This window comes from Lipotes vexillifer, unplaced genomic scaffold (assembly GCF_000442215.2).
Source record: "Lipotes vexillifer unplaced genomic scaffold, Lipotes_vexillifer_v1.1 scaffold726, whole genome shotgun sequence".
Taxonomy (NCBI): domain Eukaryota; kingdom Metazoa; phylum Chordata; class Mammalia; order Artiodactyla; family Lipotidae; genus Lipotes; species Lipotes vexillifer.
The window spans coordinates 315099-335464 of NW_006770733.1; the positions used below are offsets into that span (position 1 = coordinate 315099).

The following is a 20366-nucleotide window of genomic DNA, read 5'->3' on the forward strand; positions in this document are numbered from 1 at the left end:
AGATATTAATTTGCCTAATGTGACTCAAAGAAGGCTATGATACAAATCAATATGGCTTTCTTAAAACAAGTGACGAGCTGCCCTAAACATTTAAAAAATACTCAGTGAGGGAAATAAATGCACACAGGTGGCATAATCTTCCAGTAGCATCGCACCTTTTTTGGTGTAATCCTTTTCCATCACTGAAAGGCCTTATCTCACATGCACACATACACGCAAAGACACACGTACATGCAATTGAGCAGGAAATCTTGGGGTTTCTCCTACATTCTCAAGTTTTGCCAGAGTTCAACCTGGCTATCAGCAGCTAGGCTCTCTCACCAAGTCTAGGTTACTAGAAAGTTTTAAAGTGTCAGTTCCTTTCTCAGAACTTGCTTTGTTCATTTCACTAGAGAATTCCTGATCCACTTGCTTCTAGATGCTACTGGACTCCCTAATGCAGGAACAGCTTAGCTTGCTATAGAAAAATTATTTTTCAGTTAGAGTGCTTGGAATTAGATTTGTGATCCATGTTTTCATTTTGTGTGAAATACTTTAGCATACTGCTATTATGATTCTTGTTACCCAGACTAGAAGATTATGTACATAAAACTGAAGATTTTCTTGTACTAGTGCTTATTCTTCATAGATGAACACAATATAAAGAAATCCAATTTGTGTGTGTGTGTGTGTGTGTGTGTGTGTGTATGTGTGTGTGTGTTTAGACTCCCAACTCTGCCTAATGGTAGGAAAAAAACTTCAATAATAGGTACCCTGAAATCTGCTGACTTTAGTCATCCAGATAAAATATCAGGAGTTCTCTTCTAATATTCTTTTACATTTGTTTGTCTTGAACAAACTGAGTGCTAGTACTTATTGTCCAACATATTATGGTAATTGTATGTAATAGTAAAATATATAAGCAATGATTTTTAAAGGGAGCTCGAGAGTTTTTGGATTTCTTTTTTGCAGTGTATAAAGGTTTCATATGCATGAACATTTGTGCTATTTAAGATTTTTTTAATTGAAAAAAAGTTTAATTAAAAGCATCCAGATTCCCAAAGTTCATTTGTAAATAGTGGTTCAGAACTCTGTATAAGATGATTAAATTCTTAGGGAAGCTCATAAAGGCTTACTTACACCATCATGTAGTTAACAGCAATATTGTATCGTACTGAGTGCTCAGTCCTCTTTAGGGAATCAATCAATGTAGGAAGGAGAAAGAAGCAGAGGTCTTTCTTTTTTCTGATTTGGTTCAGGAAGGTTGAGTTGTTTGGTGTGTTTCCCAGTTGCCCTCTTCCCATCCTAAACTCTCAAGTGGAATGCTATATAAACCAACTTGCCTTTTGCCTTCCTGGATGCTCTGTACTTCAAAATTTCATATCTTTCCTCTAATCAGAATTCTCATTTCTTTGTTAGCTGTGGTTGGCTAGATTTTAAGGTGACAGTCTTTTGCAGCAAGATTTGAACAAAGATAATGAAGTGGGATTAAATTTCTCTTTTTTTAAAGACTTTATTCAGAATGAATCTTTAATATCTTTGATTTCATACAATATGACCACATTTAGGCACCATGGAAAGCAGTATTTTTATCAAATTGACTGATACGTTCTTGAGAATACTTCCCAATCTCCGTTAGGTTGTGGAGACTTTTCACAATTTCTTTTCCTCTACTTCTGAACTCAGAGATTTTCTTCTCATTTCCAAATTTTAGCAACTTCCCCCTTTTCTCTATTCCATTTATCTGATAAAGCAGTATAGAAGTTATATCTGTAATTTTCCAACTCTTGGTACAGTGATGGGCTTAGAGGCATCCCTGGAGTAAAGGGACTAGGGATGGGATTAGTATCTTCCAAGACAAGGGGTCTAGGGCAAATAAAGGGAAGAAAGTTTTCATTGAAGACTTTAATGAAACCCAATGGATAAGCTTCGTCTTTGTCATATTTTGTCGAAACACATTACTTGTAATTATATTAAAACTTATTCTAAATACCTGTACTTCTCTTGTTCTGTAGGTGATGTAGATGATGTTGCTTGTTAGTTAAAATATCTTTTATAAAAGAAAGTCCTGCTTCTTATCATGATGTATGTGACTTAAATGACTGTTTCATATTAAAACTATTTCTTCCTTATGTACTGCTTACATATACCTCTTTTTGGGATATTAGTTCAGTACTTTTATACAAATCTGAGTGTGTTCCACATTGGTGACATGTATTTTTGCAGTAAATTTTTGTTTTGTTCTTAGAGCATGTTTAAAGTAACACATGCGCTAGTGCTGTGATCTGTGGCAAAATTACTGTAATTCAAATTGGAAAATAAAATGTTTCCAGACTTTGTCCAACATTTATTCCTATGGCAAAGGAAATTACTATGTAATACTAATTATTTCATATGCTGGTATGTTTAAGCTACTCTGTGAAGTATGTGAGACATCAATATTTATGGGTTAGTAGATGGCCTGATGTCTTTGAAATGGGAGAGAGGGGTAAAATTTGGTGTTGGCAATTCATAGCACTCATAATACAGTAAATACTTCTTAAAAATTTGATCTTCCTCTTACAGTTATAATTTACTAAGGAATTATCTTAATTTGACAGTGCATATTCAATTTTTTTAGCCCATACCATTAAAATTATATATTAGACTTTGAACTTATTCTGATGTCTTCCAACCAAAAAAGATATCATTCACTCCGCCATAACCAAAATAAGTAGTAATATTAATCTTCATTTATTAATAAACTATTAAAATACCATAAAACTCCTCTAATTTACTTACAATTTATAACCATTGATACAAGACTTGAATGTTTACTTCGTACTATCTGATGAAAAGATTTGTTAATAAAAGTCATAATCAAGATTTTAAAGAAAAATGTTTAATCTTGGGAAAATTTTTAGAGACATTTATTTCAGAATACTAGTTTAACAGCATTCTTTTGTCATTAAACCTTAAGTACCCAAAAGAATTGTAATAGGTAATACTTGGAAATTTGTATATGTGAAATTACATGCTTAACAGAAAAAAAAAAGAATGCTTGTGAGTGCTTAAACTGCATATCTTTTAAAATATTCAAATTTTTAGACTTTTATCAATTTAACCTGAATTAACAAGGTTTTACTATATCAGTGATGTATATTACAAGATTAATGTCTACCAATGTTATGCTAATGATCTCTCTATACAGCATCATTTTTGGCATGGTTGTTGTGGTATATTTTGTACATTTGATTGTTAGCTGTTGATATAATTGACATAGCAATAAATCTGATTCAGTTCTTAAATTTTAAAAAATGCCAGATACAATACTGTGTCATAATCCCATTATACTTTATTTGAATGCCCAATGTTTTCATGGGTTTCTTTTTTTGTATTAAAAATTTAGTTTTACATGTTAGGGATTTTTTTTCTGGTATTTTCATATACAATCTTTTAGAACTGGGTCTGTTTCTATTTGAATCATAGAAGTTGAAAGAAGTATTCGTATTAAATGATTCATGAATTGCTTTGTGGAAAAATCTGAATAAAGTATGAGATGACTAGGTTACCCCCAAATTGTTTATTTTCTTTATGTGGTTAATGTACAGATTACAGTTTTCAGGGAAATAAAATTGGCTTGGTACCTGATTGGATATAGTAGATAATGGATAGTTTAACTGAGGGCTTCCAAATATTAAACCAAATAATTCTCAATTCTGAATACTTTTTAATAATTACTATGAATAACGGTAAGCCAATTCTCATTTTTCTTTTTAAGATATTTAACTCTTATAATTTCTTCCTTATCCTTTTTCTTTCTTCCTTAAACACCGTGCTAGAATTTAAAATTGGATGAGTTTAACTTATCTCCACATTTTAGTTTTTTATTTTGTAGGTAAATAGTAAGACGGGTACAGGTTCTATCAAACAGTCCATGTTATTGTTGGCCATTCTTTTCAGGGATCATGCTAAATGTCATTTGTGCATTGTATAAAGAATGTTATCAGTATATAGACCTACTATTAGTAGAAATTATGTATGGCAGGCTTTCTTGAATAATATGTATTGTAAGTTTGTTTCCTATTAGTGTTATGCTTCAGATTCTTTTAAATAAAGCTAGTTTTTAAAGAGAAAAATAACTGTTTTTTAAATGCTTGACTTTTATCAAGACAAGGAGGCATAACAGTCTTGGCTTTGGGTAGGAGATGTCCTAGGAAGCATTAAGCAGGGCAGTAGCGTACAATTTACCAGGAATTTACTTTTGTTGTTGCTGTTGTTGTTCATTTATTTATTTTTGGCTGTGTTGGGTCTTCATTTCTGTGCGAGGTCTTTCTCTAGTTGTGGCAAGCGGGGGCCACTCTTCATCGCGGTGCGCGGGCCTCTTACTGTCGCGGCCTCTCTTGCTGCGGAGCACAGGCTCCAGACGGGCAGGCTCAGTAGTTGTGGCTCACGGGCCCAGCCGCTCCGCGGCATGTGGGATCGTCCCAGACCAGGGCTCGAACCTGTGTTCCCTGCGTTAGCAGGCAGATTCTCAACCACTGCGCCACCTGGGAAGCCCAAGGAATTTACTTTTATACTGAGGAGCAAACCAATTTTTTTTTTTTTTTATGGTACGCGGGCCTCTCCCGTTGCGGAGCACAGGCTCCGGACGCGCAGGCTCAGCGGCCGTGGCTGACGGGCCCAGCCGCTCCGCCGCATGTGGGTTCCTCCTGGACTGGGGCACGAACCCGCGTCCCCTGCATCGGCAGGCGGACTCTCAACCACTGCGCCACCAGGGAAGCCCAAACCAATATTTTTGGACAGGCTTTGCCATATACAACTTGTTTTTCCTGTGAAGTTTATACATAACACTGAGTCCTGAGTTTCCTTAAGAAAATGTGAACATATCTCTATTTTGATTTTTACAAATTAGGACTCCAGTTTTGTTAATAGAAAATTAATTGGAGAGGAGTGCTACAATCTCAGCAGCTTAGTGATCCCTGAAGTAGAGACACCGCTGTAGCAATATTAAGAACAAACTTGCTTGAATGATAAAATTAGTTTTACAAAAGACATCCAAAGTTTGCTTGAAACAACCATCAGGTGCCTTGAGTAAAAAGAGAATGCATAAAATGTGAATGTATCAGTTGATGCAAGTTGGTATTAGAGGTAATAAAAGTGACAAAAATACAAGATAAAGTTTGAATGCACAAAAGATTTATTTGAATGTGTGGAAGGAAAAAAAAACAGGAAAAATGTATCTTACTTGTTGTAGAAAAGAGAAAAGATGTACAGAGACTTCTGATCAAATAACATTATGAATTGATGCTCTAAGGTATCCCTTTGTTTCAAACATATAGCAATAATAAATATAAAAAGATACAATTGGGTTCAAAACCAACATAAATACATCCCAGGACAAGAAATAAAGAAAAAAGCATAAATGATGCTGAAGCAGCATCCTGCCTGACTCTGAGTCCAAAGCAGAAATTTGCAGTCAAAAATCCTAACCTGGCAGGGTAATGAGGTCTAAAGTGCTACTACATTTCAAAACTTAAGAGATGCAATAACACAATACTTAATGGGAAATGTATAGCTTTAGATAATTTTTAAGCCCAAAATATAATGCTAAGTGTTGATCTCAAGAGGATAAGAGAAGAATAAAAAATCCTAAGGGTGGTTGAGAGTCCGCCTGCCGATGCAGGGGACATGGGTTCGTGCCCCGGTCCGGGAAGATCCCACATGCTGCGCAGTGGCTGGGCCCGTGAGCCATGGCCGCTGAGCCTGCGCATCTGGATCCTGTGCTCTGCAACGGGAGAGGCCACAACAGTGAGAGGCCCGCGTACCACAAAAAAAAAAAAAAAAAAAAAAATCCTAAGGAAAGTAGAAGGAAGGAAACAATAAAGAAAATAATAGGAAATAAAATAGAAAACAAACACTAGAGAGGAATAATAGGGCCACAAATAGGCGATTTTTATCTTTAAAAGATAAAAGATTTTATTTTATTGGGTTGGCCACAAATAGGCGATTTTTATCTTTAAAAGATAAAAGATTTTATTTTATTGGGTTGGCCAAAAAGTTCATTCAGGTTTTACCATAAGATGTTATGGAAAAACCCAAATGAACTTTTTAGCCAACCCATATTTTAAAAGATTAATAAAATTGATGAGCCTCTGGTGAAACTGATTTAAAAAGAAATGGCTGACAGAAATAACAGGAATGAAAAAAGGGCAAAAAACATAGCACTGCTTTAAGCCTGGAGGGAGCTGGGATTCCTCTGTACTGCTGCCCCACATGTGAAAAAGGTTAAAAAGCAAACCTAGCTCCAACTGATACCTGGGACTCCAGCTTATAGGCCTAACATGGCAGAAGTGCACAGTTTTGTAATTTGCTCAGTTGATAACTGGTGTACAGTATCACCAAAGAATTCGAAACTAAATTAGCATATAACACTTGGCTGAATTGGAGTCCCTAGGACACAAGTTAGAGGCAACTTAAAACTGCTAGAAAGGAAAGGATGAACCTAGAGGAAAGAAACAAAAATAAAAGGAAAGAAAAAACAAAAACCCACTCTAAATCAAAATTTCAAAACATATGAAGAAAACTAATGATAAAAACAGCCAACCAACATCTTTTAAAATTTTGATCCACTCAAGATGAAAATGACAGCATAGCCTGAAAAGGCTTTAAAGAGAAGTACCATTCAGGATCCTGAACGGTAAACTAAAGAATTAAAATTATGAAACCCGGTATGTAGATATTCATTCATTCAACATTTACTGAGTGTTATTTATATGTCAGGCACTGTTGTAAATGCTAAGAATATAGCGGTAAATCAAACAGACAAAAATCACTACACTCATGAAGTTTTTATTCTGTAGAGACAGAAAATAAGGAAACTAAAAGTGTATTAGAGAATAAGTGCTAAGAAGAAATAAAAAAGGGAATTGGATAGGAAATGCTGAGCTTGGTAGGGTGAGAGGTGCTAGATCAAGTAGTAAGAGTATGTTTCATTTCGTAAGAAGCTGCCAAACTGTCCTTCAAGTGGCTGTACCATTTTGCATTCCCACCAGCAATGAATGAGTTCCTCCACATCCTCACCAGCATTTGGCGTTGTCACTGTTCTGGATTTTGGCCATTCTAATATGTGTGTAGTAGTGGTATCTCATTGTTTTAGTTTGTATTTCTCTGATGACATATGATGTGGAGCATCTTTTCATATGCTTATTTATCAACCGTGTATCTTCTTTGGTGAGGTGTCTGTCAAGGTTTGGCTCATTTTTTAATCGGGTTGTTTGTTTTCTAATTGTTTCCGTATTTTGGATAACAGTCCTTTATCATATGTATCTTTTGCAAATATTTTCTCCCATTGTGTCTTGTCTTTTCATTCTCTTGATAGTGTCACCCACAGAGCAGAAAAATTTTATTTTAATCAAGTCCAGCTTATCAATTATTTCTTTCATGAATCATGCCTTTGGTGTTGTACCTAAAAATTTATCACCAAATTCAAGGTCATCTAGATTTTCTCCCATGTTATCTTCTAGGAGTTTTATAATTTTGCATTTTACATGTAGGTCTGTGATCCATTTTGAAATCACTTTGTGAAGGTTATAACCACTATGCCTAGATTCACTTTTTTGTATGCGGATGTCCAGTTGTTCCATTTGTTGAAAAGACTATCCTTTCTCCATCACATTGCTTTTGCTTCTTTGTCAAAGATCAGTTGACTGTATTCCTGTGGGTATATTTCTGGGTTTTCTATTCTGTTCCACTGATGTATTTGTCTATCCTTTCACCAATACCACACTGCCTTGATTATTGTTCTTCAAATTTGATCTATAAACTTAATGCGATCACAATCAAAATCCTAGCAAGGTATTTTGTGGATATTGACAAATTGATTTTACAGTTTATATGGAGAGGCAAAATACCCAGAATAGTCAACACATTACTGAAGGAGAACAAAGTTAGAGGACTGACACTACCCAACCTCAAGACTTGGCACAAGGTTGGCTAAGTCTTCTTGGAGATTTCTAGGGTGGTAGTATGTCTGGCTTTAAAGAATGAGTTAGTAAATATAGTCTCTGCCTCTATCTTCTGAAAGAACTGTAGAGACTTGGTATAATTTCTTCCTTAATGTTTGGTAGAATTCACTAGTGACCCCCATCTGGGCCTGGAGTGATCTGTTCTGGAAAGTTATGGATTATCGACTCAATTTCTTTAATAGATATAGGCCTATTCAGATTGTCTATTTCTTCTTGTGTGAGTTTTGGCAGATCATGTCCTTCAGGGAATTGGCCCATTTCTTGTAGATCATCAAATCTGTAGGCATAGAGTTGTTCATAGTATTCCTTTATTATCCTTTCTATATCCATGTTGTCTGCAGTGATATCCCCTCTTTCATTTCTCATATTAGTTATCTGTGTCCTCTCCCTTTTCTTCCTTAGGTAACCTGGCTAGGGGCTTGTTGATTTTATTTTCAAAGAACCAGATTTGTTTTATTGATTTTCTCTATTGATTTATTTTTAATTTTATTGATTTATGCTCTAATTTTTAATTATTTCATTTTTTAATGCTACTTTGGATTTAATTTGCTTTTCTTTTTCTAGCTGCCTAAGGTAGAAGCTTAGTTGATTGATTTTTAAATCTTTCTCTAATATATGCATTTAATGCTGTAAATTTCTCTCTAGTAAGTTAAACTCTGATAAAACCCTAGCAGGTTAGGCTCTGGTTAAATAGTTTCTCCCGAGGTCAGATCTTGCTGAGAACAAATGCTCTGGCATATTTCAAAATGGTTCCTTTTCCCATCCCCCTGCTGGGAGCATGAGAATATATTTGTGCAGTATTCACTGTGAGAACCTGGTAGAACTTCAGGAAGTAAAACTCACAAAAGGGTTGGAGGCTCCCTGATGACTGGGTCCCTCTGGAGTTTTTATCTCTCAGACTTGCCCACAGTGGGCCTCCAGCAATTTGTCAACTACATTCAGGTTTTCCTACCTCGGCACTAGTTCTCACGGAGGTTTCTGCTCTGATTGGTTGTGATTCTCTATAGATACAATCTTTCCCATCAGGGGTGCAGGGGTTTGCCCTGTGACCTCACTTTTCTTGTGGAGCTAAGAAGAGGTGTTGATTTTTCATTTTGTTCAGTTTTTTACTTGTTGGGATGGAGTGGTGACTTCCAAGCTCTGTACATGCCAGATCAGAAACTAGAAGCACTTAAAATTTTTTTTTAAAACTGATACGCTAAAACAAGTCTAATAGGAAAAATCATTGAGATCTATACTTTGTAAATGTCAGTCTAAGATATTTGGGCCAAAATAAAAGGAAAAGTATAAATGGTTAGTTCACACTCATGTCCACATGAGCTCTACCTGTATATTCTTGTCTAGCCGTAAATCACATTGTGTTTTTCTAAAGCGCAAATTTAAAATAGTAAAATAGCTAATGCATTTAAAACCTAGTACCTAGATTTTGCTCTTGAAAGCTATCCCCCGTTAAAAAGAACTAATGGTTCTTGGAGAACGACTGATTCCATTTCCCAGAGGAGAAAAAAAAAAAGGAAAAAAATTCAAAGTGGGTCTAAATCATTTTTGTTCCAAGAATAAAGGATTTTGAAAAGGCTTAAAAAAGTTCTGGGGTGGTGTTAAAAAAGTCATAAATCAACCTTCCCCAATGGCCAAATTTGACAGTTTGACCATCAAAAAATAAACTAATTTTAGTTAATTCATTTTAGGTGAAGAATAATAAATCAGATTTAGTTTTTGCTTCATAATGTACATTTTCACTCCCTAAGAGCCTCACAATACATAAGGAGAAAATAAGGACACTTCTCTATTATAGAGCTTGTTTTTAAAAAATTTTACTTTAATTTTGTAATATCTGTTACATAAAAAATAATACAGATATTTGTATATGTACGTTATGAATCAAAAGATGAATAAGGCAAATCCATCACCAAAATTAGAGAGAGAAAAAAAATGGCAATTTCTTTGATGGTCTCTGATGGCATGCTTTGTTGTAATGAACAAAATCAAACAAAAAATAATTTGGGGTGTTCTCTTGATTTTCCTAGGGAACCAGCCAATGGGACCTGGACCTCCTGTCTTCCAGTGGGAGGGGCTGCATCTGACGCAGCTTGCCAGGGTACTAGTAATTTTTTTCTTCCAACTAAATCTTTCCATGTGAATCAAGGTCTCCGGATATTGCGTAGCTGGCTTTCACAGATAAGTCTTATAAACAGTTTGCACCTAAACCAAGATTGCCTGGGTCCTAATAACTTCCCTCCCGAAAAGGTTCCTTTCATGTTTGCCCTATAAGAAGGGAGAACAGCAAGGGGATGGAATTCCTCTCCTGTAATGCAGAGCTACACTGCAGATGGAGCATAGTGCTCTGGCCCCATCCTTGGGATGATGGGAGAATGGGGAAACCTGTGGTTTTTCTTGGCTTTGTTTCTCCTTTCCTCCATTAAAACCTATCTCTTAACCTAGTGGGTCACAGACTTTGGTATGTATCAGCATACATACATGGTGGGCTTGTTAAAACACAGATTGCTGGGCCACAGTTCCAGATTATCTGGTCCAGCAGGTCTGGAGTGGGGTCTGGGAATTTGCATTTCTAGCAAGTCCCCAGGTGATGCTGATATTGTTGTCAGGGGACCACACTTTGAGAAACTTTGTCTTAATTCATGCAGTGTGTCTATGTAGAAATCAGCTTTTCTGGCTACCACAAAGGGTGTCATTGGCAAGGCTTTCACCTAGGAGTTAACCATTATCCTTTCTTACACCTTAACTTTCCTTTATAGTTGTACCACATATGTATAGATAGGAATCCTTAACCAACAGATTTGGTTTTCATTATTTTCAAGTTTTATACAAATGGCATTGTTCCTTAAGGGTCTTATAAGACTTGCTTTTTTCCACTCATCCATCCAGTGTAAAGTAAAATTAATTCATTTTTACTGTTGTATGATATTCTTTTGTATGAATATACCTATTGATAGATATTTGGCTTGTTTTTAGGTTTTTGCTAGAAGCTGCTATGAACAGTTACTTCTTTACCCAATCATAGAGTTACCCTCTCTTTAAGAAAGGACCCAATCTAGAGGAAACCCTCCCTTAGATCTTCCCTCCAGTTCTGACACCCCCTTACTGAGAATCAATGTGGTGTGTGCTCAGTGACTAAACTCAACTTGCTCAACTACAGGTGCCCCTGTGATCTTTGACTGAAGGGCATTGAAAAAATATATATCTTGCCATTCTTTATTGTGCCTTTTGGTGAGCACCAGTTCTTAATTTTAGTTCAAGTTTTCAATCTTTTTCCTTTAAGGTAAGTTTTTTTGATGTCATACTTAAGAAATGCTTTCTTACTCCAAGATCATACAAACACACACACGTATTTGTGTATGTGTATATATAAAATATATATATGTTTTAAGCTTGTATGTCTTTAGTTCATCTGAAATTCATTTTTGTGTGTGACACCATATGCATGTAGAGAGCCAATCCCATTTTTTCCCATATGGTGACCATTTCTCCTAGCACCCAATGTATTCAATAGTCATTCCTTTCTTTGCTTTTCCCCACTTGTGCAGTCACTTTTGCCATATATCAAATTTCCATCTACACTCGGGTTAGATTAAGATTTTTTGTTTTTTAAAATCTAATAGGAAACACAGATTAAGACTTTTAAGACTGAATTAGTTTCAAGGCTTGTTAAACACTTTTTAGATAAGTACCTGTCTTGAAACAATGTATAAAGATTAATGGTGTTTTAAATTGGAATCAGCTGATGTAATGATTCAGCAATAAAACTGATCAAGTTTTTTTTTTTTAAAAAAGACATAACTTACTCAGAGTGTAAAAAGTTTCATAAGACTGGTAGTCAGGGGAACAATTTCACCACAGAGGTTTGTATGTGCTTAACAAAGTGATTGCTAACGAATTTTCCTGAAACTCCCAAACAGAACAAAGTATCCTTTTTATTTTCTAGATATATATCACTTGTGTTTTTATATAGTGGCAGAATCTACACTTTAACATTGTATATAATAGGAATGCATAAACTCTGTCTTTTGAAGACACGGGAGAGTTTGAAACAAAATGGTAAAAGTAGAAATTGAACACAAGGGGGAAAAATGCCAAAAGCAACATAAAAAAGAATCTATAGGATTGATTGTTAGGTTTCTCCGATTAGGAGGACAAGGGAAAAGAAGTCTAACATGGCCCCAGTATTCAAAGTTACGGATCCTTGAGATGATGAACAGCTGACAAAATTAGGTAAGGTAGTGAGGGGTGCTCTGTTTGGGGGGTAAAAGATGATTTTTTTTCCCTCCCAAGTCTGCTGCTCCTTAGCTTTCCTCAAAGACTTTTTCGGGAGCTTTTAAATTTGTATTAATGACTTTCAAAAGTAAAATGTTAAAAATCCCCATTCCTAGGTGGCGAATAGTTTGTAGATGCTTAATTTTCATGTCCTTTTTTTTTTTTAACATCAAATTCCAGTAATTTATAAACTGTGTCTCCCGAAAGCATCCCAAGGAAAGAACATTGGAATGTGAGTTATGGGGTCAGGATCTTAATCACAGTTCAGCTGCTAATCCATGTGGCAATGGGGTTGGGTATATGGATCTCAGATTCCTTAAATACTGCACGTGGGAAGACTACATGATCTTTAAGTTTCCTCTCAGCGCTCAAGTTACAATTCTCCTTAAACAACTGTAAAACATATCCGTGTCAATTCAGCTTATCCTACAGTTGAGTTGCAGCCAAGGATTCGCCAGGTGAGTCATACGGTCGTTTCTCCCCAGTTCTCAAACCAAGGAAAGAACCCTACCTACATGCTTGTGACGGGCTTACGGTTGATAGGATTTTTAAGGACTACAATAGTACAGGCAAGCTCCTAGGCCAGAAGGTCAGTGTGAGCTGGAAATTTCCAAAACAGGAACACCAAATGGTGCTAACTTCTACAGGCCCCGTCAGAACAAACAAAAGGCCAGGGCTGCAATGGCGCGTGGACGTTGCACCTGCTTCTCGCGGGTTACGCTTTTCCACATCCTTTTCTGCATTTTCAAGCGTGAAGCTCTTCTCTTACTTAAGCGGAAGTGGGTCTGCTACTTCGCAGATTCGCTTGGACTGCGGGTGAGAGATAAGACCTTAGGTAATGGTAACGCTCCCGCCAGGGGCGCCCAGGAGGTGGCGAGGGGAGTCCGCAGGTCGACCGCAGTGGCGCGCCCGGGGCACGCTGGGAACGGGGGAGGGGGTGCCGCGGCCCGGCCTGACCCGGAAGGGCTGGCCTGTGGTAACCCCGGCTTCCCTAGCAACCGAGCGGGCGCGCGTCCTCCCCAGCCTCTCCGGACGCCTCCCGGGATGCCCCTGCAGGTTAGCGACTACAGCTGGCAGCAGACGACGACTGCAGTCTTCATCTCTGTGCCCCTCAGAGGCGTCAGCGTCAGGGACGCGGACGTGTTCTGCACGGAAAACTATCTGAAGGTAGGAAAGCGAGTCGTGCCTGCCGGGAGGGTGGGGGGGCCGGGGGTGTGGTCCGAAGCGGCTGGAAGGGCGCGTCTGTGGACCTGCAACAGGCGCGTCCTTGCAGATAAGCATCCTAAAATTTTAGTCCTATTAAAAATAAAACAAAGCAAAACAAACAAAACAAAATACGAATCCCGTACAGGTGACACCTCGTCTGTGGACAGATGTCACCAGGTCAGAGATTATTTTATCCAGGATTTCCTCATATGCCGTGCTTTTATCGTGACCTGGAATATATTTATAGCAGGAATTTAAGAAAATGATTTAGGCCTCTAGCACTTATTTCTTAACGGTTGTGTCTTTCATTTGTGTAACTAAATGAACTTCCGTTTTCCCCCTTCTGAATAGGTGAACTGTCCTCCATTTTTATTTGAGGTGTTTCTCTATGCTCCCATAGACGATGAGAGCAGCAAAGCCAAGATTGGGAATGACACTATTGTTTTCACTTTACACAAAAAAGAAGCGGCCATGTGGGAGACCCTTTCTCTGTCAGGTGGTAAGTTCTTTACTAAAAGACGTTCAGCTGGTTGTGCTTTTTATACTTTATACCATTTAAAAATTTCTCTTTTGAAATTTATGTTGCTATTCTAGGAAAACGAAATAGACACAGCATGATTTAAAAGAGTTAGTGCTTCAGCTGCCTCTTAAAATAAATCACCTAATTCCTGAGTAATCGAATTACTCAAAAATTAGAGTCCATTAATACTAGCTTTTAAAGGATGTGGGCTCCTATCTTCAGGGGATAAGGCCTCCCAATATGGCCTTTATTTAGCACTCATTTTGTATTAGGCATTAGTTCATCTGTTAATCCTCACAACAGTCTATCACTTAGGTACCCCCCTTTTTTTTAAGGTGAGGCTACTGAGACACAGAAGGGTTCAGTAATTGCCAAAGGTCACACAACTAGTAAGTGGCAGACAAGAAGTGGAGTCTTAGGGCTTCCCTGGTGGTGCAGTGGTTGAGAGTCTGCCTGCCGATGCAGGGGACACGGGTTCGTGCCCTGGTCTGGGAAGATCCCACATGCTGCGTAGTGGCTAGGCCCGTGAGCCATGGTCGCTGAGCCTGCGCGTCCGGAGCCTGTGCTCCGCAACAGGAGAGGCCACAACAGTGAGAGGCCAGCGTACCGCAAAAAAAAAAAATAGCAGTTTGACTCTAAAGCAGTGTTTCACCTACGGAACTTTTACAGAATACAGATGTCTGAATCTCACCCTAGACCAATCAAATCAGTTTCTGGGAGTGAGACTGAGACCTAGGTACCGGTAGTTTTTAAGACGCTTTTTGGGAATTGTAATGTACAGTCCAAGTTGAGATCCCCCATTCTCTGTACTCTTAATCAGTATTCTTCTGTCAAGATCAGCTTTGTGGGTCAGTAATTGCCCTATACTGCTTTAGCTCTGTTATCTTCCTCCCTGATCTAGTTGTCATGTTTTCTTGTGTTTTCTATCTACTGCCTGAAATTTCTCTCAGGTCTTTGGCGTTAAGTCTTGAGTTAGGACTATTGAGAAATGGGGAAATTGCAGCCATTCTTTATGTTAATGTTTTCTTGGTATCTTGCCGTGGAATTTAATTTTTGAATCCGTAGGACCAGGTGGAATTTTTCTCTAAAATGTGGTATTCAGCTCAGAAAATACTGGTTAAGGTAGGTTACCATAGCCAGCTTACTTTAGTTCTTTATTGAGTCCCAGAATAACTGAGGAGTTTTTAAAAACCAGATACCTGCTCTCCTACCCCTGCCTTCCTTTTTGATTCAAGTCTGAGATGGGGCCTGGGAATATGTCATGAAACACACCCAGGGTGTTCTGACTTCGTACCTAAGGTTAAATGTAAATACTTTGATTTATTTCAGCTGTTGTTGATAATCTTAATTTTGAAGTTAGATGGGACCAGAACCATCATCTATTATAATGGCTTCTTTTAAAATAAACAGATTGGGGGTTGAGAACTCTCCAGGTGATTATGATGCCTGGCCAGGTTTCAAAACCACTGACTTAAGTGTGTGTGTGTCTGTCTTGATTTCCCGAGGTAACGTTTTGTCCACCAACTTTTTAGGCTATAAAGAAGAGTCATATCCATAAACCTGTTACTTTCCCCTGTTTCTGACATGAAACACTTCCTTCTATGACAAATTCCCTTCTTAAGCTGGTTGGCCACTTTATTCAGGAGTGGGAAGGGAATTTTCTAATCATAACCTTGCTCTCTGATTTAGATATCTGCTTTCATTGCACAGGTGCTTGAGTCTTCTCTTTCATGGTTATATGGTCAACTATTCCAAATTTTGACCATTTAAACTAAGAGTTGGCAAACTTTTTCTGTAAAGGACCAGATAATATTTTGGATTTTGTGGGCTATGTAGTCTGTGTCACAAATACTCAGCTCTGTTATTGTAGAACAAAAGCAGCCATAGACAATGTGTATTTATTGATGCTGAAATTCCAATTTATTCTAATTTGTATATGTCATAAAGTATTACTATTCTTTTGATTTTTTTCAACTATTTAAAACTGTAAAAATTATTCTTAGCTTATGTGCTGAAAGAAATCAGGGAGCAGGTTGGGTTTGACGGTAATTTGCCAGTTAGACTAATCAAAACAGTCTTAAAACTAACTTATATAACAAGTAATGAACATTGATTTTACTTCAGAAACCAGGTTTGAGATTCTTTTAGAAGTCAAACTCAGTTTCGGATGCAATTCAGTGAAATTGTTTAACAATCTATTTTTCACATGCAGTATTGTGGAGCTCCAGTCTATACTCCAAGCCTGCCTCCCTCATTATTCAAAACATACTTGCTCCATTTTTTTCTGAAGTTCCTTCTTGGTCCATTTTTCGTTCCTTTTAGATATGGAGCATTTCACTTGGAAACTTGATTTTCTTTTAATTACTTCTGCCCCTGAAACTGGTCCAACTGTCTGCCACTCTGTTACTAAACAGGAGGTGGTTTGGGGAGAGACTTCTGAAGTAATTTCAGTCTGAATTCCCAGCCAAGATCTTGGATGGGTAAAAATTCCATACTCTTTACTTATTTTTAACTGAAATTAATATTCCCTTCAACTATGAAGGTAGACAACAAACAACAGTGGTGTCAATAAAAATCACAAATATGTTCATATCACAGGTACCTCTATCTTTTATATGCACTACTTTGAAATTATTAGTATTTATTAGACACTTTGCTGTGTATTATCTAATGCGTTAAGCACATACTTGTATATTACAAATTTATTTTTTAATATTTTGTGTTTTAATATAACTAGTTTTCTTTGTGTATTTTTTCATATATTTTAACACTATGAAGGTGTGTATAAAGCTTTACTAGTCATCCCTCCACTCCTGCCATTCCTTTTTTTTAATCAGAAACGGTGAATATATATATATATATATATTTTTTTTTTAACATCTTTATTGGAGTATAACTGCTTTACAATGGTGTGTTAGTTTCTGCTTTATAACAAAGTGAATCAGTTATACATATACATATGTTCCCATATCTCTTCCCTCTTGCGTCTCCCTCCTTCCCACCCTCCCTATCCCACCCCTCTAGGTGGTCACGGCTGCTTCCCACTAGCTATCTATTTTACGTTTGGTAGTATATATATGTCCATGCCACTCTCTCACTTTGTCACAGCTTACTTCCCCCTCCCCATATCCTCAAGTCCGTTCTCTAGTAGGTCTGTGTCTTTATTCCCATTTTGCCCCTAGGTTCTTCGTGACCTTTTTTTTTTCTTAGATTCCATATATATGTGTTAGCATACGGTATTTGTTTTTCTCTTTCTGACTTGCTTCACTCTGTATGACAGACTCTGGGTCCATCCACCTCACTACAAAAAACTCAGTTTCATTTCTTTTTATGGCTGAGTAATATTCCATTGTATATATGTGCCACATCTTCTTTATCCATTCATCTGTTGATGAACACTTAGGTTGCTTCCATGTCCTGGCTATTGTAAATAGAGCTGCAGTGAACATTTTGGTACATGTCTCTTTTTGAATTAAGGTTTTCTCAGGGTATATGCCCAGTAGTGGGATTGCTGAGTCATATGGTAGTTCTATTTGTGGTTTTTTAAGGAACCTCCATACTGTTCTCCATAGTGGCTGTATCAATTTGCATTCCCACCAACAGTGCAAGAGTATTCCCTTTTCTCCACACCCTCTCTATAGAGTTTTTGATGATGGCTATTCTGACTGGTGTGAGATGATATCTCATTGTAGTTTTGATTTGCATTTCTCTAATGATTAATGATGTCGAGCATTCTTTCATGTGTTTGTTGGCAGTCTGTATGTCTTCTTTGGAGAAATGTCTATTTACGTCTTCTGCCCATTTTTGGATTGGGTTGTTTGTTTTTTTGATATTGAGCTGCATGAGCTGCTTGTAAATTTTGGAGATTAATCCTTTGTCAGTTGCTTCATTTGCAAATATTTTCTCCCATTCTGAGGGTTGTCTTTTGGTCTTGTTTATGGTTTCCTTTGCTGTGCAAAAGCTTTGAAGTTTCATTAGGTCCCATTTGTTTATTTTTGTTTTTATTTCCATTTCTCTAGGAGGTGGGTCAAAAAGGATCTTGCTGTGATTTATGTCATAGAGTGTTCTGCCTATGTTTTCCTCTAAGAGTTTGATAGTTTCTGGCCTTACATTTAGGTCTTTAATCCATTTTGAGCTTATTTTTGTGTATGGTGTTAGGGAGTGATCTAATCTCATACTTTTACATGTACCTATCCAATTTTCCCAGCACCACTTATTGAAGAGGCTGTCCTTTCTCCACTGTATATTCCTGCCACCTTTATCAAAGATAAGGTGACCATATGTGCATGGGTTTATCTCTGGGCTTTCTATCCTATTCCATTGATCTATCTTTCTGTTTTTGTGCCAGTACCATACTGTCTTGATTACTGTAGCTTTGTAGTATAGTCTGAAGTCAGGCAGCCTGATTCCTCCAGCTCCATTTTTTGTTCTCAAGATTGCTTTGGCTATTCGGGGTCTTTTGTGTTTCCATACAAATTGTGAAATTTTTTGTTCTAGTTCTGTGAAAAATGCCAGTGGTAGTTTGATAGGGATTGCATTGAATCTATAGATTGCTTTGGGTAGTAGAGTCATTTTCACAATGTTGATTCTTCCAATCCAAGAACATGGTATATCTCTCCATCTGTTTGTATCATCTTTAATTTCTTTCATCAGTGTCTTATAATTTTCTGCATACAGGTCTTTTGTCTCCTTAGGTAGGTTTATTCCTAGATATTTTATTCTTTTTGTTGCAATGGTAAATGGGAGTGTTTTCTTGATTTCACTTTCAGATTTTTCATCATTAGTGTATAGGAATGCCAGAGATTTCTGTGCATTAATTTTGTATCCTGCTACTTTACCAAATTCATTGATTAGCTCTAGTAGTTTTCTGGTAGCATCTTTAGGATTCTCTATGTAGAGTATCATGTCATCTGCAAACAGTGACAGCTTTACTTCTTCTTTTCCGTTTTGGATTCCTTTTGTTTCTTTTTCTTCTCTGATTGCTGTGGCTAAAATGTCCAAAACTATGTTGAATAAGAGTGGTGAGAGTGGTCAACCTTGTCTTGTTCCTGATCTTAGTGGAAATGCTTTCAGTTTTTCACCATTGAGGACGATGTTGGCTGTGGGTTTGTCATATATGGCCTTTATTATGTTGAGGAAAGTTCCCTCTACGCCTACTTTCTGCAGGGTTTTTATCATAAATGGGTGTTGAATTTTGTTGAAAGCTTTCTCTGCATCGATTGAGATGATCATATGGTTTTTCTCCTTCAGTTTGTTAATATGGTTTATCACGTTGATTGATTTGCGTATATTGAAGAATCCTTGCATTCCTGGAATAAACCCCACTTGATCATGGTGTATGATCCTTTTAATGTGCTGTTGGATTCTCTTTGCTAGTATTTTGTTGAGGATTTTTACATCTATGTTCATCAGTGATATTGGCCTGTAGTTTTCTTTTTTGTGACATCTTTGGTTTTGGTATCACACTCCTGCCCTTCTTATCACTCCCCTACTTCACACTCTCCTCCCAAGTTTCCTCTCCCCTCCTGCTTTTTTCTTCTTCAAAGTCTAGATCCCTTCCTTATCTGTCTTCCCCTAAGATAATTTACCCCCAATTGGATCACAGCCTGCAGTTTCTAAAATACTGAGTGACTGAATAAAAAATAATTGTGGATGGTAAAGTCTGTATGTAACATGTTATGTTATTTGTAATTTTTTCTAAGGCTGGCTCTGTACTCTTCATATGTATCACTGTAAATCACCATTTGTGTTTTTGAAGGTGACTGATTATATCAGGTGGTCTCAACCCATCTTCTCTTCTAGGAGACCCCCCCAGAGATGATTTATTGTGATCAGGTTTATGAGCAAATAGCTCTAGTTTCTCAACAGAGAGAGAGGAGAATGAATGTGTTCTCTTTCCTCCCATCTTGTCCCCTCTGGCTCCCTTTCCCTCTCCCCCTCATTCCACACTCCTCTCTCTCCCTCTTGTGGCCCTCTCCTCCTCTCCCTCCCCTGTCTCCATCCTCATTCCCTCTGTTATTTCCCCTGTCCATTGTTCCTCTTCTCTCTTATTCATATCCTCCCTCTCCCGCTCTGTTTGTCTATCTCTCTCAGTGCACAAAGGCATGCATTCTTTTTTAAAATTTTATTTGTTTATTTATTTTTGGCTGCATTGGGTCTTCGTCACTGTGTGTGGGCTTTCTCTAGTTGTGGGGAGCGGGGGCTGCTCTTTGTTGTTGTGCACAGCCTTCTCATTGCTGTGGCTTCTCTTGTTGCGGAGCACAGGCTCTAGGCGCGGGCTTCAGTAGTTGTGGCGCATGGGCTCAGTAGTTGTGGCTCTTAGGCTCTAGAGCACAGGCTCAGTAGTTGTGGTGCACGGGCTTAGTTGCTCCCTGGCATGTGGG

General features: G+C 37.6%; 1 protein-coding gene across 1 annotated transcript; it reads left to right on the forward strand.

The window, feature by feature from the left end:
• Positions 1-13268: 13268 nt before the first annotated feature.
• LOC103078878 (dyslexia susceptibility 1 candidate gene 1 protein-like) lies at positions 13269-13962 on the forward strand (the record flags this gene model as incomplete). Its single annotated transcript, XM_007446354.1, has 2 exons — positions 13269-13424; positions 13815-13962. Coding segments are annotated over exons 1-2 (271 nt in total), but the record flags the coding sequence as incomplete, so codon positions are not given.
• Between the last annotated feature and the right edge of the window lie 6404 nt (positions 13963-20366).